Raw genomic sequence first — 25,219 nt, forward strand, 5'->3', positions numbered from 1 at the left:
GACATGATGCGTAGAAATAGGAATTATTTCATTAAAAGTGCTTTTTTAAGTTTATACTGACATGAATATAATGCATAATTCAGAAATTGGTCTACAATAATTAAACGTATTGCTGGATTCAGAAATCAGGACAATGTGTGATTTTTCCAAATTTAAGAATTTTCGCCTCGGTTAAACGACTTGCACTATATTATGAATATGGGGTATAAAATGCATTGCATAAACATTTTTACAATATCCTATGATTAATAAATTTTTGAGATATTTTCGAGTCTTATATATATGTATATTATTCGTTTGAACCATAAAAGCACATTTATAACACAAACACTTGTAGGCCTATCATATTTTTAAAAAAAGAATCATCGAAATCGATTCAAAACTAGTTCTGAGGTTCTGAGGAATTGAGAATCTCTTCCCTTTTTGGAAGTTAGTTAAAAAAGAGTAAGGTCCAGTAGATGTCAAGCGGTTACCGTAGCCTACGATACCGAAATCATCGCAAACGCGTTGCCCACCCTTTTTTTTTAACGTGGGGAAAATCCATCATGGATACCCTCCGGCGCGGGGGCGCCAGAGGGTTAAGTTAGGTTAGTCAGACTCCTACTGACAAAAAAACCACCACGTCCGCCTGGGTGGGACGAGATGGGGTCGCGCTAGCATTCGCCACCTCGCCCCGGCAAACACGCACTGCCCACCCTGCCCGAGACCCTCGCCAGAAGCTCTGGCTTCCTTACTTACCGCAGAAACAAAACACTACTTGAGAGCACTGCTGTAGTCGGGCTGGTCTAGACTTTTAGCAGGATATATCTTGCTGTATTCTTCCCCAATATTCTGCTGTGCCCTACTTCAATTAAAAAATACTTTAAATTAGTAAAAATAAATTAAATAAAAAAATTTGTAAAATAATTAATTAATTTTGTTAATAATTTGTCGTAAAATTTGCGAGCATTACAAACTGTTACTTTAGATACTTAGATTCACAGAAACAGAGATCTCGTTAAAATGAACAATTCAGATGATTAAATCGAAAGGTCATTTCGCTAGATTTGGCCTGTTACTCCAAGACGATCTTGTTTTTTTAATAAGCACGCAACCCACTGCATGACATTACAAAACAATTAATGGTTTACGTATTTGTGTGTTGATAAGTAAATCAAAAATTAACATCATATCCACATCCTTTTCAATTTTCCTTAAGTTTTCAATCCTTCGCCTATAACGACCATTACCTTTTTTTTTATACAAGTGATATACATCCACGGGCTTTGAACCCATGTCCTTTTTTATTCTAAAAACATGCAATTTTAATTTTATTTTTTTTATTTCAAGGTAGGCGTTACTCAGCAACAAAACCATTACCTTACAGAGCAAGTAATGCTATCGATCCCTTAATGTTATTATCATAGACCCAGGGGTCTATTTAGTGATCAATACTCATTGTAGGGATATACCATCAACCCACAGTGGAGCTGCTTGTTGAGTTAAGGTCCGATCGATCTCTTATATAAAAAAATAAAGCTATGGCAGTGGAATGGTACAGGCTGAATCATCTTCAATCCTACTTATAATATTCCTCATAAAAGCGCCATCCTGAATATTAATATTTGTTTAGTCTCTTTTGCCTTGTTTTATGTATATTAACTAAAAGAAGTACCAATAAATTTGACTGACAGCTTGAGATTTATCTAATGTACTATTTTTTTTTAAATATACAATGATAGGCTTGCGTTTGACCACTATTTCACCTGATGATAAGTGAAAATGCAGTCTAAGATGGAGCACGCTTACCTAGAAGTAACCTACTCACTCGCGACTTCAAGATCCCCAGGTTATAATTTTCTGGAAACACAGACGCTGGTAGAGAGTTCCATTCTTTGGCTGTACGGATCAAGAATGTACTAGCGTTATAGATTATAGAAGTATAAAAATTATTAAGTTTAGGTACAATTATTGTATTTAATAAAGAGTTTATATTCGTCTTATTTATCGGTTAACCGCAAACCACCTACTACTATTTCATGATTAAACGACGTAAGTTAGCCAAATAATACACATGTTACGGAGAAGTTTCCATATAGGAAAATAAGAGAAAATCTATAATATAAAAATGAGTCGCTGAATGTGTTGCTAAGCGCAAAACTCGAGAACGGTTGGACCGATTTCGCTAATTCTTTTTTTAAAATATTCCTTGAAGTACGAGAATGGTTCTTACGGAGAGAAAAATTCTAAAAAAAAAATTTAAATTGCCTGAAAAAGTCTAAAAACAACACTTTTCTATACTCCCATACAAAAGATTTGTGATAATACTTAAAAGTCAATTTGAACTTTAATACCATACGATTGTGTTAGGCGATACGAAGTTCGCCGGGTCAGCTAGTATTTAAATATTTTTAAACCACTTCAAAAAAGGAGGAAGTTTCTCAATTCGACCGTATATATTTATATATTATGTTTGTTCGCGGATAACTTCGTCGTTTATGAACCGATTTTGCTGATTCTTTCCTTCTTCTTGATGATAAGCAAAACAGGATCGGATGATGGAATCCTAGAGAAATCGAGGTAAATTTTTTTTCGACTACTTACGCTTTATTATCTACTTGTCGATCTAATTGAAGTCGGTTTTTTTCGTTTGCTAGCAAACACAATTATATAGCTTTTAATTAAAATCAAAGAGATACTTACAAAGATATTAAAACTAACCAAGATAAAAACAAGTGATATACGAGTATAACAATCTTTTAGATATTGAAAAATAGATAAGGCAAAGTATAAAAAGTCGACTATTTTACTAAAATGGTTATCATTTTGTCAACGCAATAAAACAAGTAAGACGTTTCACATATTTATATATAAAAATTTAAGTACTTCCTGTGATTAAGAAGTTTTTTTTTAATAATTTGTTATTACTTCCTCAGCGAAAATGAAAACTTTCCTGATTGCTGCTGCTTGCTTCGCCGTGGCCGTTGCTGGCCCCGCGCGCTTTGTACCTATAGCCGTTGGACCCGCATTAGTCGGTGGTGACTCCCACCCCATCAATGTCGGCCCTGCCATCATCGACCCTAGCGAAGAATTCCACCCCATCGATGTTGGTCCTGCCATCATCGACCCTAGCGAGGAATTCCACCCCATCGATGTTGGCCCTGCCATCATCGACCCTAGCGAAGAATTCCACCCCATCGATGTTGGCCCTGCCATCATCGACCCTAGCGAAGAATTCCACCCCATCGATGTTGGACCCGCAATCATTGAGCCCGTCGTCCCCGCCGTGACCTCTCCTCTAGTCCAGATCACCATCAACGTCAACTCTGGCTCTGCAGACTCCGTGACCGTCGACAACGTTGGCGAGATCGAAACCTCACCCGTAATCATCGACAACGGCAGCGACATCGATCCCTCCCCCGTCATCGTCGTAGACAAACCGGAGACCGTCGTAGTAGCTCCTATTGACCCCGTTGTCCCCGTCAACGTTCCCGACACCCTCAACTAAAGTATTACTAAACGATGTAAGGAAAGGTTCACAATCAGAAGATCTTACGTAATCATTGTGATATATGATGTATTATGTGTGTGAATAAAAATGTACTGCTATGTTTTAAATGAACAATTAAAATTGCATTTTCATAAGTATATTTCTACATTCATTTTTATGACTAAGGGCATCCATTAATTACGTTACCTTTTTTTTAATCAGTTTAGACCCCTTACCCCCTCTTAGGTCAGATTTAGTGAGATTTGCCTGGACCCCCCCCCTTTTAAATGATTTTGACGGTGAATATAATAGAGATTGAAGGGAAATAATAAACTGTTCAAGTATACTATAGTTAATTTATTTAAATTAAATAAAAGTCAAAGCAAAAACGAAATGATTTTAATAGCCATGAGGTTTATTTTACCGGGAAAAAAGAACACTCAAAATATTTTTTAAATATATTTATAATATATTTTATATTTTTTTGAAGTTTATTTTATTTTATTTTAAGAAGGTGAGATTTTCGATTATCCCCTCTCAGTTTAAATAACTTTTGGTGAGATTTCATTGGAACCCCTCCCTTCAGTCGGAGCTCACGTAATTAATGGATGTAACGTCCCCTAATCTATTATGTTAATACAAGTACCGTGAGTATTTAATCATATTGTCATATTTAACATTGTTTTTAAGGCTTCAAAAAATTTATTCTCAATAAGATAATACAAAATCACATTTAATAATATAATAATATTTTTTATTGTACGCCAATAAAAGAAACAACGAAATCTATACAAATAAGTACAATTGGAGTGTATGTTTTTAATATTAAAATAACCGCTTATTATTTTATTTTACGGTATTTGTTATTTTCTAAAATACTAAATTTCCTAAATACTGTTATGTACTTAATTCAAACTAATCAACAAAATAAAAAAATAAAAATAATAATCAAGAACTAGAAAATATATATAAAATTCAATTTTTTTTTTCAAATTGTGTTGCTTCTATACTATCCGAAGGAACTTCGTTCCTACCTGGTGTCCCAGGACACCACATAACTTTTTTTACTGCACATTTTTCATTTTTTTTGTGTATGGCTTTAGCACTATACAGTTACGGTATATGGTTTTTATGTATACATACACACAGTCATACATGCACACAAACATACACACATACTTATACATTTATATAATACTAGCTGACCCGGAAAACGTTTTCTTGCCGTTAATCGCTATTAAAAAATAGGGGTCGTTGGTAGAAGAGTGAAAGTTTAAGGTGATTTGGATTTTTCAATACCACATCATAATAAAAAAAATATACAGATTCTCAGAACTACCCGATATGCACAAAAAAATTTCATAAAAATCGGTCTAGCCGTTTCGGAGGAGTATGATAACTAACTTTTATTTATTTCTGTATATACTTATTGTTATTATTGTCCACAAGTTTAAAGTCGCTCAATGTACAATGGAACGGGCTATGCTTGGGGTTTCTCTCAAAGATAGGATTAGAAATGAAACTATCCGCAAGAGAACGAAAGTAACCGACATAGTCCACAGAATTAGAAAGTTGAAGTGGCAGTGAGCTGGTCATCTGTGTCGCAGGACCGATGGCCGTTGGAGCAGACGAGTCCTAGAGTGGAGACCGCGTCTTGGAAAATGCAGCGTGGGACGTTCTCCAGCCCGTTAGACCAACGATCTACGTAAGATTGCCGTTGTAGGCTGGATGAGGATTGCGGAAAACCAGGATGTCTGGCGCGAACTTGGAGAGACCTATGTCCAGCAGTGGACTGCAATAGGCTGAACTGACTGACTACTCATCCCTTACCTTCAAGTTAGTGTACTTCCTATGTATGTAAATTACACAGTCCACAGGTATTACTCTATTTCATAGGCCTGGACCTTACGCCTGCTCTTAGCATCTTGAGTAAAGCCCTTGCTAGCTACACATCGCGCTTGTAGATATTTCTTTTCAGGTTGTGCTCCAAGATGGTCTTCTTCAAGGCACTCACCACTCGGCTAACGAACTTGCGGATTGCGCCGTCACAGTCCTTACGGTCGTTCGTATGTCTTGTTCACCGCTACTACCGCATGAGGTACACTCCCGTGGATTTGGAGCCTCCCGGTCTTCGTCTCGATGATGACGACCTTGCTGTAGGTTTGCCTTTGTGCTTCATGAATCGATCGCGCGATCCTTCGCTGGCGCCATATTCCTGGTCTATTAGGATTTTTTTCTCTTCCGGTGTGTTCTCACCTATAGGGTGTCCCACTGAAATTTTGGTATTGCCGTGCCAGTGTATCTATTCATTCTGAAGGAGTGGGTGATGGGCGAGTACATGTTTACGTAAACCTCATGTTTTTTTATATAACTTGGTCAGCAAACAAGCCTACTGCTCACCTGGTGATAAGTGATTACCGCAGCAGCTACGGCGTACCTTATAAATGTGCCCAATTCACCTCGAGTACGTCAAACAATTTGTTTAGTATTAGGAATTAATGAAAGAATTAAAAAAAAAAATTAGTTTATTCTGAACACTTCAATAAATAAAGTCCTTTAGGAATTCCTTTAGGAGCTTTATTTCAATTTAACTTTTTGAGCTTGTTGACTAGACTAAATATTCAATATTATACTGTAGATCACAATGTAAGTCTTTTTAGTTGAAGTTACAATACGGACAATTAAATAAAGTTTTTATTATTTTATGTTATATGATTTGAAGTTTTGTAGTTTTAGTAGCACTGTCCTAGAAGATGTGATTTGACTAAAACATAGTGCGTTGTATAACGTAGTTTTGTTGAATATGTCGAGTAACGTTTCGAAAGGAGCCCAATAGCGACAATAACTTATTTTTAATGTGAGTATACCACTATAGTAGTAGTAGTTAAGGTTGCTGGATAACACTAGGAACTAGGAAATTGATATTTTTGCAGTTACGGATCTTTTTGAAGTAAAACCTCTTTACGCACGCTTGACTCGGGGAGTAAGCTGGTGAATGTGTGATGAGAGCGTTACGGAAAGTGTGATCGGGTGAGGCGAATGAAAGTTGAGAGGGAAATATAAGTTAAAGAAGATAGAAAGACAGAGTATAGCATAGTTTCGTATATTACTGTAGCAGCTAAAGAAGTTTTACTTTAGACGTGTGGTCTAAAGCGCACTCGTTTTTTATTTATTTCTCTTTTATTTTACTTTAAACGTATTTATTTATGAAATCTCCTTGCTTTTTGTATTCGTTTCTTTAATTTTTAGACCTTCCATCCTTTGACATCCTTTTCTTCAATTCGATTTCTTATTTTCTTTTTCAAATCCTATTGTAATTATATCTCTCGCATAAGTACTAAAGACGTTATTCTGATTTTTACCAGGTGCATCTGAGTTCTAATCGTCTTTTGAACCTATCTTCAAATTTATAAAACTTTATGAAAGTTTTGCTAGTTAGCTAAGTACCAAAATACAAGTTTATATAACTATTTAAATAATACCTACTCTATCTTCAGTGTTTATTACACAAATTGTTGCAATTTTATCAAGGAATCGCAATTTTCTAAAAGCTTCTGAAGGAATTCATTAAGGAATTTATTCATTTAAATGTTCGAAATGCACCATTTTTTTTTAATTTTTGAATTAATTAAACTTATTTAAAATTCCTTAAATGCTAATGGTTCCTTAACGTTTAGTAGTTATTAGCAAAAAACGAAATTCCTTCTTTTTTGGAAAATCCTTCCGACCTATTTTTCTAAATGTCATTCCGGATTGAATGAATTATGGCTTACGTATATTTTTAGGAGTTTTTCTCTATTTAACACATGTTTGAACTTGTTGACTAGACTAATGATAAAACTATGCATTTTAAATGTATGTGTATTTATTCGTAAATGCCTTAAAATTGTTCGCACCGATTTAAAATTTACTTATTGTAAAGAAAGTTCTAACCGTAGTAATCGCCCTCATGAATCATTTTGGAGCCATAGAGGTAACGGCTTATATGCATATAGGCAAGGGCAAGGGATAAACAACGTCATCGTCGGTTACGGAGTCCGCAGAGCCAGAGTTGATGTTGATAGTGATCTGAACTAGAGGGGAGGTTGCGGCGGGGGCGACGGACTCAATCACTTTGGAAAAAAGTCGAGAACTTGAATACCGAAAGATTATTATTTAAGGATCTCTTTTACACCTCGAACGTTTTTATCAAACTTTAGAAAAAGGCTAATTCAAACAAAACAATATTTAATTACTTTTTTATTTTGTGTTTTTTAATTTATTCACTTAAATATAAAAGTATTTGGTTAAATTTTAAAATATTTAAAAATATGTAATATTATGTTTTTTTTATGTACTTCCTACTACCAAAAGCCTACAAACGACTCAATGCCAATTAAAACATTTATACAAAAGATTATTTTCATATTGTTAAGAGTGTCATAGATATCTTATGTTATGAAATATTGGCTGATATTTGCGATTTGCATAGAATAAAACGTGAATCCAGAACCTCCTCGTTTTATGTAAGTCGGTTAAAAAGGAGCCAGCCGCTATATAACAAATGAATTTATGACTATATATTACCGTTTTATTGGCACATTACGGATGTTTATCTCTTAATTTACAACTAAATTAGTACTTCTTCAATACAATATTTGACAGTTATTTTATCGTTATCGATAAGCTAAAACCTAAACATATTACAAGGTAATACGCGAATTCTGTTTGCTTGTTGTACTTATAGATCTTCTCAACATACCTCAGAGAGCACGCAAACGTCTGGTTCTTGTCATGTACACCTTTTAACTAATACTCTTGTTAGGAAAATTAGTCGCAAACGCCGAGTGGTGTAGCGTGGTAATTTAAGGCCTAATACATGTTATATGTGAATAGGTCTTGGCCGACAATAGTGAGACATTTACAAACATTTTCAGTACAGTTCAGTTATCGATCCAATTACAATTCAGATCCAAGAACAGAACATTTTAGATTTATTAAAATGTGGTCGTTAATTGTCATCATAAATAAATTTTATTTGTAACAGTTTTATTCCAAATCCTTCTCGAGTTCAAGTGAATAATAGAAGAAAACCAAAAGATTCGGTGTCAAGGTTCATTTAGTTAGTCCGATTGGAACTGCTATTTTAGTTACACAAAAAAAAATCACTATAAAATAAATAATGTCAGGTGCCTACAACTCGAACAATTTGAGTAGTAAATATTACTTCAAAATAAAATAATAATAAAAAATAAAATAAAAAAAACAACCGAAAAGGCTGGAGCAAGATAAAAATTCAATAATTACACAAAACCTTAGTTTTAGTACTTCTCAAAATCCGTTGTTAGCGGACGTCTATATACTAAATATTTATATATACCAAATTTTAATCTTTATACGTCAAGCGGTTTGGATGTTTCGTGACGAGTGAGTTGCCTCAAATATTTTAGAATGATTCCAAAGATTTGTAGGTTTTAAGTCTGGAGAGTTTTAATCCTAGATTTTTTTTTCAACTGTGTCATATGAAATTTAAACAAACTGAGCCCAAGAAAATCTGACTGTACAGATGTGCTGGTTCATTGTTGGATTTTTGATTTCGATTGTTGTTACGTATCCAAGGTCATCTCAGCTCTTTTTACTCGACTTCAAAAAGGAGGATATTTTATGTTCATCTGTGTGATTTTTTAAATATGTTTACAGATCTCATGGTTGATTGTAAAGAAACTTTTGAAAAATATCATGTACCACGTAACTACGACAAGATTAAGATTCTTTAACCTATTATTTATACATGATGACGCGTTGGCACAACGATCAACAGCACTGGTTGTGGCTGTTGTGCTGGCGGTTGCGGGTTCGATCCCCACACGACAAATATTTGTATTGGCCATACAGATATTTGCCGTTATCTGGGTGTTTGTGCAATCCTTGTGAGTCTCCCCACCGTGCCTCGGAGAGCACGTTAAGCCACCAGTCCCGGTTGTTATCATGTATACCTGATAGCGATCGTTACTCCATAGTAGAGAATATATCCGCTGACTCACATTGGAGCAGCGTGGTGGGTTAAGCTGATTCTGATCCTTCTTCTGTATGGAGAAAGAGGCCAATGCCCAGAAGTGGGATATTTACAGGCTGAAGCGTAAACGTATTCTTCATTAATTTCCAGAATTTTTTATTATCACTTTTAGTGTTGCTTATTTTATTTTTTTCATAGTTCTTTTTTTCTTTTTTTAATAGTGCAATACAGAAGTTTCGGTATCGACTATAAAATATCTTTAGGATTAAGTTATGAGGAAAAAGTTTAGTTTTTTTCAATGTGATCTGTCTCTATGTTTCATACAATACAATAGGTCCAGCTTTATTCAGGATGTTAATATTTTCTTTCATGACAACAAAATGATGCAGGTAGTATTTTCGTAAATGACCTCTTTAATCCCGTTATCAAAATATTCGATGGCATGGTTAGGATCATAAGAAGCAAAAATAGGCAATATGTTAATTTTTTACTTCGTTATACCTCGTGGTACCATAGACACGGTCTACATTCAAATTTACTGATATCATAACGGGAAAGTGGTAAGTTATTATTGTCTGCGGAACAATAATTATAGATGGAAAATTGGTCCTTATCAAAAAGTGATACAATGAAAAAATAACTTGCTTCGCGGGTTGTAAGATTATGACAAGCAAAAAGTCCATGATAAGCAGTTAAAGTATGATATATACTACTAATTAAATCTATTTTTTTTAATATCAATGTTAACCTGTTTAGTTTTGACCCGTCGTAATATTTTGAAACGAATGCAATTTTCGAAGAACTGTGTAGACACATTAGAATGTCGTAAAAAATAAATAAATGTTGTGGTACGATGGCGATCTGTAAATGGATATAATTGCAATATAGTTTCTTTGTGTCGCAATTAAATAGTTGCTTTCTTGAAAAGAATGTTCTTGTACAGAAAAAGACAAATTATTCCCGATTTAAAGAACAACACCATCATTTTGTTGCTCGCTGTTTCGAGTTTATAATGAGTTATACTATTAAGTCCAGGTGTGAAGAGAGTGTTGTTACCATGCCAACTTTCAATATGTACTACTATAACATCAAATTCAATCTCCAAACTATGAACCAAAACCTCAAAATCGGACATATTTTTATAATGCTACGTATATTTTATTTAATAATTTTAAGACTATTAGTAGAGTTCCCCAATAATTTGTGAAATTATCGTAGCTTATAGACACCCACAACACCAAAATCACCGCAAGCGTGTTGCTGACCCTATCCCTGACCCTTACCAGGAGCTCTGGCCACCTTACTCTCCAGAGGAACAAAATATAACTTGAGAGTAGTATTATTTAGCTGTGATCATCTGTAAGGTTGAGGTACTTTTCCAGTAGGGCTGCTCCTGCTGTGTAGATAGATTATTAGCTGTTAATAATAAAATAAACAATATTGTAGGCATAATTGTTTATTGATTCACATTTGTCACAGATACGAATATATTTTCTTAGTTGAGAGTGTCAGGCAGGACTACAACGGGATCAGGGATCACGATGGGCTCAACAATGACGGGTTCAACAGGTGCTTCAGGTTCGTCTACGACAATAACGGGAGAGGTGTCGACATCTTCTTCGACGGGTTCGGGACGCGGAACCACGGGGCTATCTTCGATAGACACGGCGTTAGAAGAGCCAGAGTTCACATTAATGATGATACTGACGAGAGGAGAGCTGGCGGCGGGGGCGGCGGGGGCATCGGGGGCGACGGGGTCGACGATAACAGGTGATACGTCGATTTCGTGTAAGTCTTCGTTATCAATGATGACAGGGCCGACAGAAATGCCCTCTTCGACGGGCTTAGCAGGAGCGAGAATCTCATCGAGCAGGGCCTGGAGTGCGGCAGCAGTAGCGGGGTCGGTGTTCGGGTGTTGGATTAAGTCTAGGATTTGCTGGATTTCAGCTGCCTCAGCGGCAACGACGTCGGGGAGTTCGAAGCGAGCCGTAGCTGCGGCGACGCAGAGAGCCAATACAATGAGGAATTTCATTTTAATTTACTGAAAAACAAGTTTATAATTTAGTAAGGTGTACATATACTGCAAACATTAAGAAATTGTCAATATTTTACTGTAAAAATATTCAAAACTAGCTGTGTCCCGCGGTTTCACCCTCGATTTGAGGAAAAAAAGGACTAAAATTGTATATAGCCTAAAGCCTTCCTCAGTACATTTAGTACTACTGTCTAACATAAAAATATTTTTTCAGATTAAACGCGTAGTTCTAGCGATTAGCGCATTCAAACAAATAATTGTTATGCCAACAAACAAAACAAACGGATTGTTATGCTTTATAATATTGGTAAAGATAGTTTTACTTACTTGCCGTTTCGTGCAGTAGATTACTTATAAAAAATAATTTTCGCTGTGGTTTTTATAATATTTGTTTATCTTGAGCAATAATGATAGAGCAAGTGCAATAATGATATCATAATCCGTACTAGCAATGGCGTAGTATACTAGTAGTCATACATAGATAGCGCGACTTCACGTGTCAGCGGGCACATAACGGTAGTTGGATGGCTGAAACGCTATTTAAAAAGGAACGATATTGTAATATGTTGATGTTATTGTTGCTGTTATAAGATGTAACCAGCGTCGTAGCATATAGTGATTTCAGCGACAGCGAAGGGAGCGGCGCTAGGGTGTCCGCATCAAGCGAGATCGACGATGGCTCCTACGATACTAATTTAAGTTATGTGGTGTAAACATTATCAAAATGGGCATGAATGCTTAAGAGAACTAAAGCCATTTGATGATGATGATGATGATGATTAATGCGGTATCCGTCTAAACATTAGTGATCGATGAAAGTTCCCGGGCAGTTTAATTTGTTTCGATGTTTTGAACAAATCAACGAATTTACACAAAACTTAATAAATTATTTTCTTCAACCTATCTACCAATCACAATGTCCATTATTACTGAAAACCGCATGAAAGTACTACAACAAACAGGATGGAGGACTTTGTGCTATAATATAATATACACGTAGTTATGGAGGGCAATTGTACAAAAGGGTTAGAGGGAGATAAACTTTTGGTTTATTATTACCGACTGCAGGACAACTATTTTGATATAATTAAAAAGTAATCTAGGAGAGCGACGTTGCATAACGTCCGTCTGGTATCAAAGATTCAATTTTTATTATGTTATTACTTCTTCTTTTTGAGTAAGATTTTTCTCTTTTCATTGGTAGTTATCTCACGGCATCGTTCGTACCACAACAAATTTTGATGTAACGAACAGATCTTAATAAAGAATGCACTAACTATTAGGTACATGATTTAGATTTGAAGTCCGTTAATTTAAGCATTTACGTCAAGTATCATAGTCTAAGATCCGAACTAGACAAGATTTTCACCAATCTGCTTAATGAATAAATATTATTTTATATCCACTTTATTATGTTAAATGTAAATCGCAAAAAGGTTGACTGGAAAATTACTGGCCAGGCTATATTATTAAAATTAACCGCCAAGTGTCGTTAAATGTGCTGTGTGGTTAGAATATAGTAATAGTACAGTAAGAATATAGCAACCCCTTCTCTTCCTGTGGGTGTCGTAAGAGATGGCTGAGGGATAACACAGTTCCTCTACCACCTTGGAACTTAAAAAGCCGACTGATGGCGGGATAACCATCCAACTACTGGCTTTGCAATACACAGGCCGTAGAGGGGCAGCAGCGTCTTTGGTGAGACAAAGCCAGCCCTGCGGTTGCTAACCCGCCTGCTCAGCGTGGTGACTATGGGCAACACACATGAGTTTACGCCATTTTTGGCTCGTTCTTGTGGGGGCCTAAGTCCAGCAGTGGACTGTATTACGCTGAAGTGATATGATGGTGTCGTTAAATAGTCACTACAAAAAGCGCTCCCAGTGTCCTCAATAATGATAATGACTGACTTCAGGTTAACTGACATATCTTGCTCATAATCTAGAGTAGCCCAACTGGGGAAGTACCTCGACCTTACAGAAAATCACAGCTAAATGGCACTGCTTTCAAGCAGTTTTGTGTTCCTGTGATGAGTAAGGTGACCAGAGCTCCACCAGACCAGAGCAGGTCGGAAACGAGCTTGCGATTCAGATTCATTGTGATCATGAGAGCTAGCAGATTCTATTTAAACATTTAGTTATTTTCAGTTTTACATGTTTTTTTAACATACACATTACTTTTGTAGTTACAGACACGTAAATAGACATTTATAAATAAAAAAATGTAGAAAAGTATATAATTATTGTTTTTAGATCCCTGTAATAAATTGCGTCAAGAATTCTAATAAAAATTTATTAACTATGTAAGGAAATACTACTTTAAATCATTCAATAAAGATAGAAGTCAATCATAAAATTTATTGCTGATTAATCTATTTTCATGGTCAATAGATGAATATGAAATATCTTCTATTCTCTACAAAAACAAACTCAAGAATAATTTAAAAATGGACAAAACAAAGTAGGAAATAATTTGATAAAGTAACTTAAGTTTAAAGTATGTTTAGTAATACTACAATTTTTTTTTCGGTAATTAATTATGTTACAAATCATATGAATATGGATTGGTGTCAAGAAGGACACCGGTATTCTCCAGCTGAACCACGGTACCGATTTTTAGGGCAAAAAATGCAACATTAGACTGTTCACCAGTGGAGACAATGAGGGGAGTCAAATCTTTTTACGCTTCTACCTTACTAAATTAAATAAGCTTTATACTAGTGATTAGTTAACTATTTTACCCTAACTATTCCATAATATTTGTTACCCTAATAATCGAAGATTTAAATTATACTAACTAAAATTTTGGATGTAAGTGTAACACAACACAGTAAGTGTTGTTTTAAGAAGTTATATTAGATCAAACCTAATGGCAATCGATTTTTATACCCTAAGAGGTTCACCTCGTTTGCATTTTGCTCTGCATTGGTGTTTTGTTTTATATAGATTTTTTTGTTCGTTACGGTTTACATATGATTTAGGATGTGGTTATTATAACAATATAATTATGATGTCCCAGGAATTAAAACTTTCTTTGACGTTGCATTTATTTTATTTGAGAACTGTCTAGAAAACACCTTACCTCGCATAACCGATGAATTGACGGCTGGTGACGTTGATGTGCGTCTCTTGAACAGTATTTCGTGTCATACAAGATACTGGATGTTAAATAGCTAAATAAATATAGCTAAATGAGTTAACATGTTTTTCAGTGTTTATGGAAATTCTATTTATACAGGAAGGAAATAGGAAAAATAATTGTGTTTGCTCGCAAACGAAAAAAAAAAACCGACTTCAATTACATCGACAAGTAATACAACGTAGATCGACGAAAAAATAGTCAAGCAACTACGCGTTATCAAAGATTACTCAAAAAGTAGTTATCAGATCTCGATAAAATTTATATGTGACCACATAATAAACATCAGCTTTCGATTAAATTAAAAATTATCAAAACCGGTACACCCAGTAAAAAGTTATTGCAAATTTTCGAAAGTTTCCCTCGATTTCTCTGGGATCCCATCAACAGATCCTGGTTTCCTTATCATGGTACTAAACTAGGGATATCCCCTTTTTAACAAAAAAAGAATTATCAAAATCGGTACATCCAGTAGAAAGTTATGCGGTATAATACAACGTAGGTCGACGAAAAAAGCGTCAAGTAAAAACGCATTATTAGATATAACTCGAAAAGTAGTTGTTAGATCTCAAATAAATTTAAATGGGACCAATTGGCACACACCACCTTTCGATTAAAACAAAATTTGTCGAAATCGGTCTACCCGTTAAAAAGTTCTGATGTAACATACATAAAAAAAAAAAAAAAAAAAAATACAGTCGAATTGAGAACCTCCTCCTTTTTTGGAAGTCGGTTAAAAATTGTAAGGAAATTCGTCATTTTTTAACTGAAGTCGAAAAAGGAGGAGGTTTCTCAATTCGACCGTATATATATTTTTTTTAATGTATGTTCGCGGATAACTTCGTCGTTTATGAACCGATTTTGATAATTCTCTTTTTTAACCGACTTCCAAAAAAGGAGGAGGTTCTCAATTCGACTGTATTTTTTTTACTTGACTATTTTTTCGTCGATCTACTTTGTATTACTTGTCGATGCAATTGAAGTCGGTTTTTTTTGTTGGAAAGGAGTTATCCCAAGGGTGGTATATATAAGGAAACCAGGATCTGATGATGGCATCCCAGATAAATCGAGGGGAACCTTCGAAAATCGTAGTGACGACTAGTCTGTTTGTTAATTTTTTTCATCTATTTACGTTGTATTACTTGTCGATGTAATTAAAGTCGGTTTTTTTTTCGTTTGCTAGCAAACAGAATTATTACTTATTATGTTAAAAGTATTGATCTTTGTTTTTGTGCTAACCAAAAATGAGTAAATACAAGAATTTCATGAGGGAGAATTAGAGGTTGAAGGTAATCATAGAAGACTGTCTGAATTTTAAAAGGAGGTGTAATAAATAGGGTCAGCTAGACTAAGTATTCTTATATTTACTACGACTATTTTTTAAACAGAATATTATTGGGTTTGAGTAAATCTTGTTTTATATGACTTCTAAGAGATCTAATTATTTATTTATTTATTTATTTATAAGTCACCACCTACAAGTAGTACAACTATAAATATAGTAACAAAATATAAACAAAGTAAGCATCGGTATTTAGATTATTGCCTACTTTTTTACATGTGTTCCTTACTTAGAATATCATTAACATCGAAATAATACACATAAAAATTGTCCATGTAGCATACTACTGTATAGATATGCAATATCTAATTTGAGAATTATTCTCGCGTACATGAAAAACATTTATATTAGCCATACAGATGTTTACCGTGGTCTGGGTGTTTGCGCAGCCCTTGTGGGTCTCCCCACCATGCCTCGGAGAGCACGTTAAGCCGTCGGTCCCGGTTGTTAACATGTACATAAGTAATGCTGGGTGACCGGATGCTACGGATGGCAAAAACCATCACGGTCGACCGGGCCGAAGCCGGCTTACCGTACGTGACCTGGGAACTACCATCACTGGAGTGGATAAACGGGGTACCAGGATGCGGCAAGACAACCCGAATAGTCAGGGACTTCGATGGGGACACGGAAGTCGTGATAACGACCACAGTCGAGGCGGCTAAAGATCTAAAAGAAAAACTGGTGCACCGCTATGGCAACAAGGTCAAGCAAAGGGTGCGTACTATGGCCTCCGTTCTGGTAAATGGCTTCCGCGAGGGTTCAAAAATCAACCGCCTAACGGTGGACGAAGCCCTCATGAACCATTTCGGAGCCATAGTAATGGCCGCCCGACTATCGGGAGCTGAGAAGGTAGTCCTCATCGGAGACATAAACCAACTGCCGTACATCGACAGGGATAACCTGTTCGAAATGCGGTATTGTAGACCAAACCTTATAACGACTATTTCGTGCGAGTTGTCGTGCACGCATCGTAACCCCAAAGACGTCGCCTTTGCCATCAGTGAGGTTTACAAGTCCGTGTACAGCTCAAGCACAAAGATCCGATCTTTGCGAGTGGAGAGTCTCACAGGCGCGCGCATTCCTGTAGGAAGGGACCGAACCCTGTACCTGGTATTTACGCAAGAGGAGAAGAGATTGCTGACTGACCAGGGATACGGGTCCGGTGAGGGATCGCGCGTCTTAACCATTCATGAGGCGCAGGGCCAGATCTATGAGGACGTCATCGTCCTCCAGACAAATACAAGGAGGCTCAAGATCCACGACAGCGTTTCGCACGCTGTAGTCGCAGTGACTAGACACACCAACACCTATGTCTATTACACTGACGACCGTGACGACGCAATTGGTCGCTTTGTGGCGAGGGCAGCGGAGATGACGGACAAGAAAATCCTTGAGCATAGTCTCAAGATGGCCATTCACCATAGAGATGCTGCCGTCATTGAGAATGTGCTCAAAATGTTGAAAAATGTAGAGGTGTGAAGACATCATTGTATTGTAAGTATAAATTATGCGTAGATAAAAGTGTAAAGTAAGTAATATAAATAATAAAATTGAATGTAATAGTATAGGAATAGGATAATGTAATTGTAATGATAAGGCTTTATAATTTACTTAATAAGATAGGATTAGTCATATAATATATTAATAAAAATTAAAAAAAAAAATGAAATTTAAATGGATAAAACGATTCCTAACCACAAAAAAAAAAGTACCTAACTACTAACAATAACATAGGTTAAGTGTAAATTGTAAGTAGCAAATAAGTGTACATATATTGTAGTTAGAAAATAAGTGTACATATATCGTAGTTAGCAAATAAGTGTAAATATAATAAAAATAATTAGTATATAAGAATATAAAATAAGCAATATGTAGAATAGTCTTGGTCAGTGGACTCGCGTCGACTTTTAGAAATTTGAAATTTTAAGACTAGTTATTAAGGCTTCTAGATTCTAAGTTGCGGTGAAGTACCGATGCATGTTAAAAAATAATAATAACAATATATGGAATAACAAAAGCACGGGCATAATAAGCCTGTGGATATATCACATAATTAAAAAAAAAAAAAAACATGTACACCTGATAGCGATCGTTACTCATAGTAGGGAATATCTGCTAAGCCACGTTCGAGCAGTGTGGTGAATGCAAATTTATGGATGGTTCGATGGCCTGTAATAGCTATATGTATAGCCTTCTTCCCCCATGTAGGAGAAGGATCTGAGCTTAATCCACTACGCTGCTCCACTCAGGGTCTGCGGATGGTCATATATTAAACAGTAATAAATATTCAAAATAAGATTAATGGCAGTGAGTAAAATAAGAGTCAAAAACATCTAAAGTTTGTTACCATTGAATGTGAGTGTATAAATACAAAAAAGATTTTTACATAATTGTGTTTGCAGGCAAACGAAGAAAAATCGACTATATCGACAAGTAATACAACGTAGGTAGACAAAAATATAGTCAAGTAAATACGCATTATCAAAGATTACTCCAAAAGTTGTAATCAGATCTCGATGAAATTTAAATGTGACCACATGATAAACATCGGCTTTCGATTTAATTAAAAATCATTAAAATCGGTACAACCACTAAAAAGTTACGCAAATTTTCGAGGGTTTCCCTCGATTTCTCCGGGATCCTATCATCAGATCCTGGTTTCCTTATCATGGTACCACACTTAGTATATTTCCTTTCCAACAAACAAAGAATTATTAAAATCGGTTCATAAGCGAGGAAGTTATCCCCGAATATACATAAAAAATATGTATATAGGTCGGATTGAGTAACCTCCACCTTTTTTGAAGTCGGTTAAAAATACACGAGCATTGGTAAATACATGGTTTATAATACATGTTGTTATTATACATGTTTTACAATTGGTAAATACATACATATATGGTCACAGGAGATATATAAATATTTCTCGACATTTCGGTGCTACCCGTCTAGGCCAATAACCTAACCTTACAAAAGATCACAGCCAAATAATACTTCTACTAGTTGCAATGGGTTCATATGTATCCGCTTACCATAAGACCTTGTTTGCCACCACCTGAGTGGCCTGGTGGGGCGGTATGTATTATGTTATTACTTCCTTCTTTTTGAGTAAGATTTTTATCTTTTTTTCGTAGTTATCTCACGGCATCATTCGTACTATAGCGACATCTATCGCGCGGCACACAAACTAGAGAAATAAGACGTATCCTACATCGCGCTATCAAAGTTATTAAAGTGATTGAGTGTATATACAAGATCCCGACAACAACCGTTGGGGCCAGTAGCCCACCAGACACAACACCCGTCTGGTTGGAGGATCCCCCTTTGTGAGGGTGGATGAAGAACTTCACAAACCATATTCCTCGCAACACCCAAAGTACCACAACAGATTTTGATGTAACAAATTGATCTTAATAAAGAATGCACTAACTATTATGTACATGATTTAGAATTGTAGTCACTTAATTTAAACATTTGCGTCAAGTATAAGATCCGAACTAGACATGATCTTTACCAATTTGCTTAGTGGCAAAAAATATTTTTTATCTAATGTAGTATGGTAAAGATAAACCGTGAAAGGTTGGATGGAAAATTCCTGACCATTAAATATGTAGATGAAAGTAAGTAGCATAAATTTTGATTAATATACCCCCTTATACCCCCTAACCCAGTAATGATGCCAGGAAAATATAATAGACAAACCAATGTATGCATTTTCTACAGGATTCATACTGTCGGCAGTTATTTAAAACTTAAATTTTGTTCTTCAAACTCGTAGGTGCATTTTCAAAACAACAATATGTGTAGTCAATATTACTTCAAAATTAACTCACATGTTACATACATCTTTTCTAACAACGACGTACACGAATTGTCAACCCCTATTACACCCGCTTACCTGTAGATCTATTCAAATCCATTGTCAGCTGACGTCTACTATATTATTTTCAACTTTTAAGGCTGTTTCCCTGACATGAGACGGAGCAAGTGTGTCAACGCAGGTTCCGTCCAACAAAAGCGCCCGTCCCCTTTTCCAGGGAACCAAGGTCAATCCATCAGGTCTCTTGCCTAAATTGCGACTAATTCCAGTAGGCTCGATAAGAGCAGGAACGTCGATGGTGGCAAGAGCTCTTTTTATGGTATCGTTTAGGGAACCGTGGCGGGAAAACCTACCTGAACTCTTGTTACAGGAAAGGCCGTGTATTCCGAAAGAATCGACCTCTTTTCCGCGCGGACATCTGTGTTCAAAGCACAGTAGAGCTCCCAAGCGGAGACCGAGAGCAATTCTAAAACTTTCATTGTCTAAAAGTGTCCCAAGATTTTTTGACGACATTGCGTGTAACCAGTGACCTGACTCTTTATTTGACACAGCTAGAAGCCTGGCACGGTTTTTGTCACTTGTAAGATTTTGCGTGAAACTTATATGAGTATTGTGAACTATTGGCATATCCCAAAGTTTTTATTTTGTAACGTCCTTCCGGTTATCGCCACTAGGACACATTAACTTCCAGTTCTCTATTGCATCTGTAGCATCTGTAATTTGGACTGAATTAGATTTTAAGATGTCAGAACATAAACCCTTGATACTATGCACAGAAGCAAGAAACGCAGGAAGAGCGACACTGGAAATTTTTCTCACGCTGATGCCACCAATTGGTAAAGTAGCTTGGGTCCACGAATTTTCATCAAAAGATAAATTTACAATTTTTTCTAATGAATTTTTTAAAGTGGCATCAAGTTTTTCGATCATTCTAGGAAATAATTTAAGTTGTGTATTGTAAATATATATAATGTTTTATTAGAAATAAAAACATAATTATTTATTTTCAACAGTTCCAGACGAAATTTAAACGAATTGAGCCTATTTTGATCTGACTTTTTGATCTTTGAGTTCGATTGTTGTTATTTATCCGAGGCCACATCAGCTCTTTTCACTCGACCTCAATAAGAGGATATTTTATGTTCATCTGTATGATTTCTTTTAATATGTTTACAGATCTCTTGGTTAATAGTAAAGAAATTTTTGAAAAAATTAAAACTACCATGTATAATGTAGGTACCTAAGACAAGACAATATAATAAGCACGTTCAAGGCCATGCTAGCAATGTACATGTTTCTGAACAAATCAGTGTGATTCTTTTCCTTAATTGAATGTGCGTTTTACCTAGATAGTTCCGGAAAAGTACGATTCTTTTCTCTCTACTTTGGGAACACACGACTGTGCTACTTAAGAGTTGGTATTAAATAAAAATAGGTCCTATGAGGCTTTTTACTTTTTATTTTATCTTTACTAAATGCATATCAATGCAAATTTCATGATTCTTCCAAGAAATAAAACATTTTTAATCTATCTATTTATGAAAATAAACACGAGTATTTTAAAAACTTTTCGTTTTTGCAATGTTTTGGCGTTGTTTTGATGATTTAATGTACTATCTTTGTTACAATTTTTATGACATGTTTTATGCCTATTATATTATAATTAAGATTGTAAATTAAAACTGCCTATTTTTCCTGAAATTTTATTTATCTAAATGATTTTTAGGATTTCTTAGATAACTTATTGTATATAAACCGATGTTTAAAAACATAACGCATAGTTTGTCCAGAACTGAACGTAAGTATAATTAAATATTACAAATTAATTTGCTTATACAATACTTACAAAATAATTAAAATCTCTTTCAACAAAAAGTACATAATTTTAACTTAATTAAGCTTTCTTAACGAGTAAAGTCGTTAGTATAATTAATATTATATTTACAGGATATCAATATGAAATTCCTCGTAGTACTCGCAATTTTGGCAGCCGTAGCCACAGCTCAACCCAAACATCATGCTGATGACCGCATTTTGAATATTATTGGAGGAATTCTGGACCTCTTCAAACCAAAAGAACCGATAAGCACAGACCCTGCCATTTTGCCGCCTTATGATTACCCCGAACACCCTATTGTCATCGAAGACCTCGAGATACCCGGACCGGCGCTTCCTCCTGTTCTTCCCGGACCCATACTACCTGGACCCGCGCTTCCTCCTGTTCTTCCTGGACCCGTACTACCCGGTCCCGGCATTCCCGAACCCAACCCCGCTCCCGTTGTCTCACCAAATCCCTTAGCTAATTACTCGCCCCTCGTTAATGTCATTATGAATATTAACTAATCAAGAAAATACCAAGCAACATCCTCTAAGACTTTATTTATTGGAGAGCTCAGCTTGGAGCTCTCAATAAAGTAAATGGCTTGTGTAATGGGATAGTATAATATTATATTTTAAAAACATTTTGCTTCTGATAATAAATCTTGCATAATATACTAATATCTTCAATTTTTTTTCTTTGGTCTTTTTTTACTCGCGATGTGCTGTCCAACATCAAGTTACAAAACATACTACAGTAAACGTAGTTGTGTTGCTATAAATATTTTAAACTTTTTTTTTGGTAGAAAATCATTTGGTTACTAATTGATGATAAATTCTACAACATACAAAGTATACCTTAACGAATCATTAAACAAGAAAAATAAGCAATGGTAGCTGTCAGAAAAGAACAAAAAATATATTTATCTTTGACGTCAGTCTACTGCTATAAAATGCCATTTAAAAAGTTAATGGCGAGGTGTTGACCAAAAATATTTATATTTACCAATACAATGAATTATTTTAGTTGACATAAATATACTATATAAATATACTAGCGACCCGCCCCGGCTTCACACGGTTGATATGCTAAAACGAAATATACCTACTACAGAATGTCTTTACATACAACATTCACAGCTCTTTGTCATTAGACAGAACAAACATTTTTTCTTAAGAGGTTACTCTTGAATTGACAAATTACGGTTTTAGTCTAATTCTATCTAACCTAATGTATGTACTATAAATGCAGTTTAATAATTAACATTAATACCGACGACGAACACACAATTGGGAAAAAATTTCGCATCGGCATCCCGGCCGAAATTGCGGCCACCGTTATGTTCCTGCATTTTAAATCTATAATATCTTGGAAATTATTCATTTAAATTTCATGCTGTTCAGGACCACATTGATCTACATTAAATACAAAATGCATTTATGGTACTTAATTGGATGAGGATTAATGGTGTATGTTAAAATCGCTTCGTAAATAAGCCATTAAAAAGTAAAAGATAATACACGGTTATTGTTGGTTATTCCTACGAGATAAGCATATACCATCGATGACTTTTTTGTAGACCTTTTTAAGGTGTACAATACTGTAGTACATTATTTTCATTCATCTCGTAGGGTTCAGCCAGCCTTTGCAATGTAAGAACCTCGAAAATTATCAGTGTTTCTCTACTTTATAGTGCATAAACCTTTCTCTTGAATCACCCTATCTCTTAAAAAAAACCGCATCAAAATTCTTTGCGTAGTTTTAAAGATCTAAGCATACATAGGGAAAGACAGACAGTGACAGTCCTTAAGGAAATAAGGACGCTCCGCCTGTGAACGCCCCAGGAGGCTTCTGAGCTTCTGGAAGGAGCTGGGCTGGCTGAATTAGTCAGTCCTCTTTTCACGCATAACGGACCACCTCTGTGTCTAAATGCGGAAAACTGAGCCCACAACAAAAGAATACAATACAATACAGACAATGGGGAGCGACTTTGTTCTATACTATATAGTATACTATATAGTTACATATATGTAATGATTTAAAAACATTGTTGAAAGTACACAAGTAGTCTCTAATTACTTATTATATCACAATAATTTATGATCTCTTTGTATTTTTGATTCGGCTTTAATGTGCTAGAACTACCAGACTGCTCACAGAGCTCGCTCTTGATCATGCTTTATTGAACAGTCGTGTGACCATTCAGATTTTTAACAAATGCTGTACCTCTTATATATGTATATGCAACCAAAACCCTAAAAATATAATTTCATGCTTTTAAATTTTCTATTTTTGATATGACAGGAAACTTATAAGATGTATTGAGGGATAAAAACTCCGTTATGACTGGGTCTAAGAATCAAGGTATACAGTACTTTCTGTGATTAGTGATATAAGTCAAATTATACCCATTTTGTGATTGTAACATGGGCATTATCAGAAAAAAAGAATGTTTTAGTCCAATTCACGTATCTGCTATAGTTACGGAAATAATTTTTGACATAAAAATTTTTTACGCACGCTTGACTTGGGGAGTAAGCTGATGAATACATGACAAGAGCGTTACGAAAAGTGTGATCGAGCAAGACGAATGGAAGTTAGAGGGAGATATAATTTAGTGAAGTAGAAAGAGAGATGATTATATTTCGTAAGTTTTACTTTACTTACTTCAGTCGTGTGATCTAAAGCACACTTGTTTTTTTGGTCGTTTCGGTTTACATATGATTTAGGATGTGGTTATTATAACAATACAATTATGATGTCCCAGGAATCAAAACTTTTTTGACGTTGCATTTATTTTATTTGAGAACTGTCTAGAAAACACCTTACCTCGCATAACCGAAGAATTGACAGCTGGTGACGTTGATGTGCGTCTCTTGAACAGTATTTCGTGTCATACAAGATACTGGATGTTAAATAGATAAATAAATATAGCTAAATGAGTTAACATGTTTTTCAGCGTTTATGGAAATTCTATCCATACAGAAAGGAAATAGGAAAAAAAAATTGTAAGAAAATTCGTTATTTTTGATTTTACAAATATTGAGCTTTGTTTTGATGCTAATAATAAAAAATAAGTAGGTAAATACATTGGGAAGAGTCAGAGATTGAAAGTAGTTATAGAAGACTGTTTAAGTTTAAAAAGTTAGAGATATGACACTTCGTTTCTTCCCTACTGATCGAAAATGACTAAATACCCGTTTGAGCGTTTTTGGAAATTTTACCCCTAAGGAGGTGTAATTGGGTTAGAAAATTTGTATTGTTATATAAATAGTTATTACAGATATTATATTATTAATTATTTTTAACCGAATACCAAAAAAGGAGGAGGTTCTCAATTCGATTGTAAGCTTTTTTTTTATCTATGTTACCTATGCGCTTTTGAATGGGTGGACCGATTTTGATGATTTTTTGAAATGAAACTTCTTTAGGCGCATTAGGGGTAAAATTTTTACGAATCAAGCGCGTCACGGGTCACGAATTTTTAAGCGTCCATACCACGTTGAGTACACCGGTTCTCGTCCGATCACCGAAGTTAAGCAACGTCGGGCGCGGTCAGTTCTTGGATGGGTGACCGCCTGGGAACACCGCGTGACGTGAC

General features: G+C 35.4%; 3 protein-coding genes and 1 pseudogene across 3 annotated transcripts; 3 read left to right on the forward strand and 1 right to left on the reverse strand.

The window, feature by feature from the left end:
* Nucleotides 1–2,920: 2,920 nt before the first annotated feature.
* LOC123661927 lies at nucleotides 2,921–3,627 on the forward strand. The gene has a single exon (XM_045596859.1). The coding sequence runs from the start codon at nucleotides 2,921–2,923 to the stop codon at nucleotides 3,485–3,487; it is 567 nt and encodes a 188-aa protein (XP_045452815.1). The 3' UTR covers nucleotides 3,488–3,627.
* A 7,280-nt stretch (nucleotides 3,628–10,907) lies between these two features.
* LOC123661824 (protein FraH-like) lies at nucleotides 10,908–11,496 on the reverse strand. Its single transcript, XM_045596764.1, has one exon. It carries the CDS (start codon nucleotides 11,494–11,496, stop codon nucleotides 10,960–10,962), a length of 537 nt encoding a protein of 178 aa, XP_045452720.1. The 3' UTR covers nucleotides 10,908–10,959.
* Nucleotides 11,497–21,755: 10,259 nt separating this feature from the next.
* LOC123661825 (36.4 kDa proline-rich protein-like) lies at nucleotides 21,756–22,142 on the forward strand. Its single transcript, XM_045596765.1, has one exon. It carries the CDS (start codon nucleotides 21,756–21,758, stop codon nucleotides 22,140–22,142), a length of 387 nt encoding a protein of 128 aa, XP_045452721.1.
* A 2,960-nt stretch (nucleotides 22,143–25,102) lies between these two features.
* LOC123661961 lies at nucleotides 25,103–25,219 on the forward strand (annotated as a pseudogene).

Source organism: Melitaea cinxia, chromosome 17 (assembly GCF_905220565.1).
Source record: "Melitaea cinxia chromosome 17, ilMelCinx1.1, whole genome shotgun sequence".
Lineage (NCBI taxonomy): Eukaryota > Metazoa > Arthropoda > Insecta > Lepidoptera > Nymphalidae > Melitaea > Melitaea cinxia.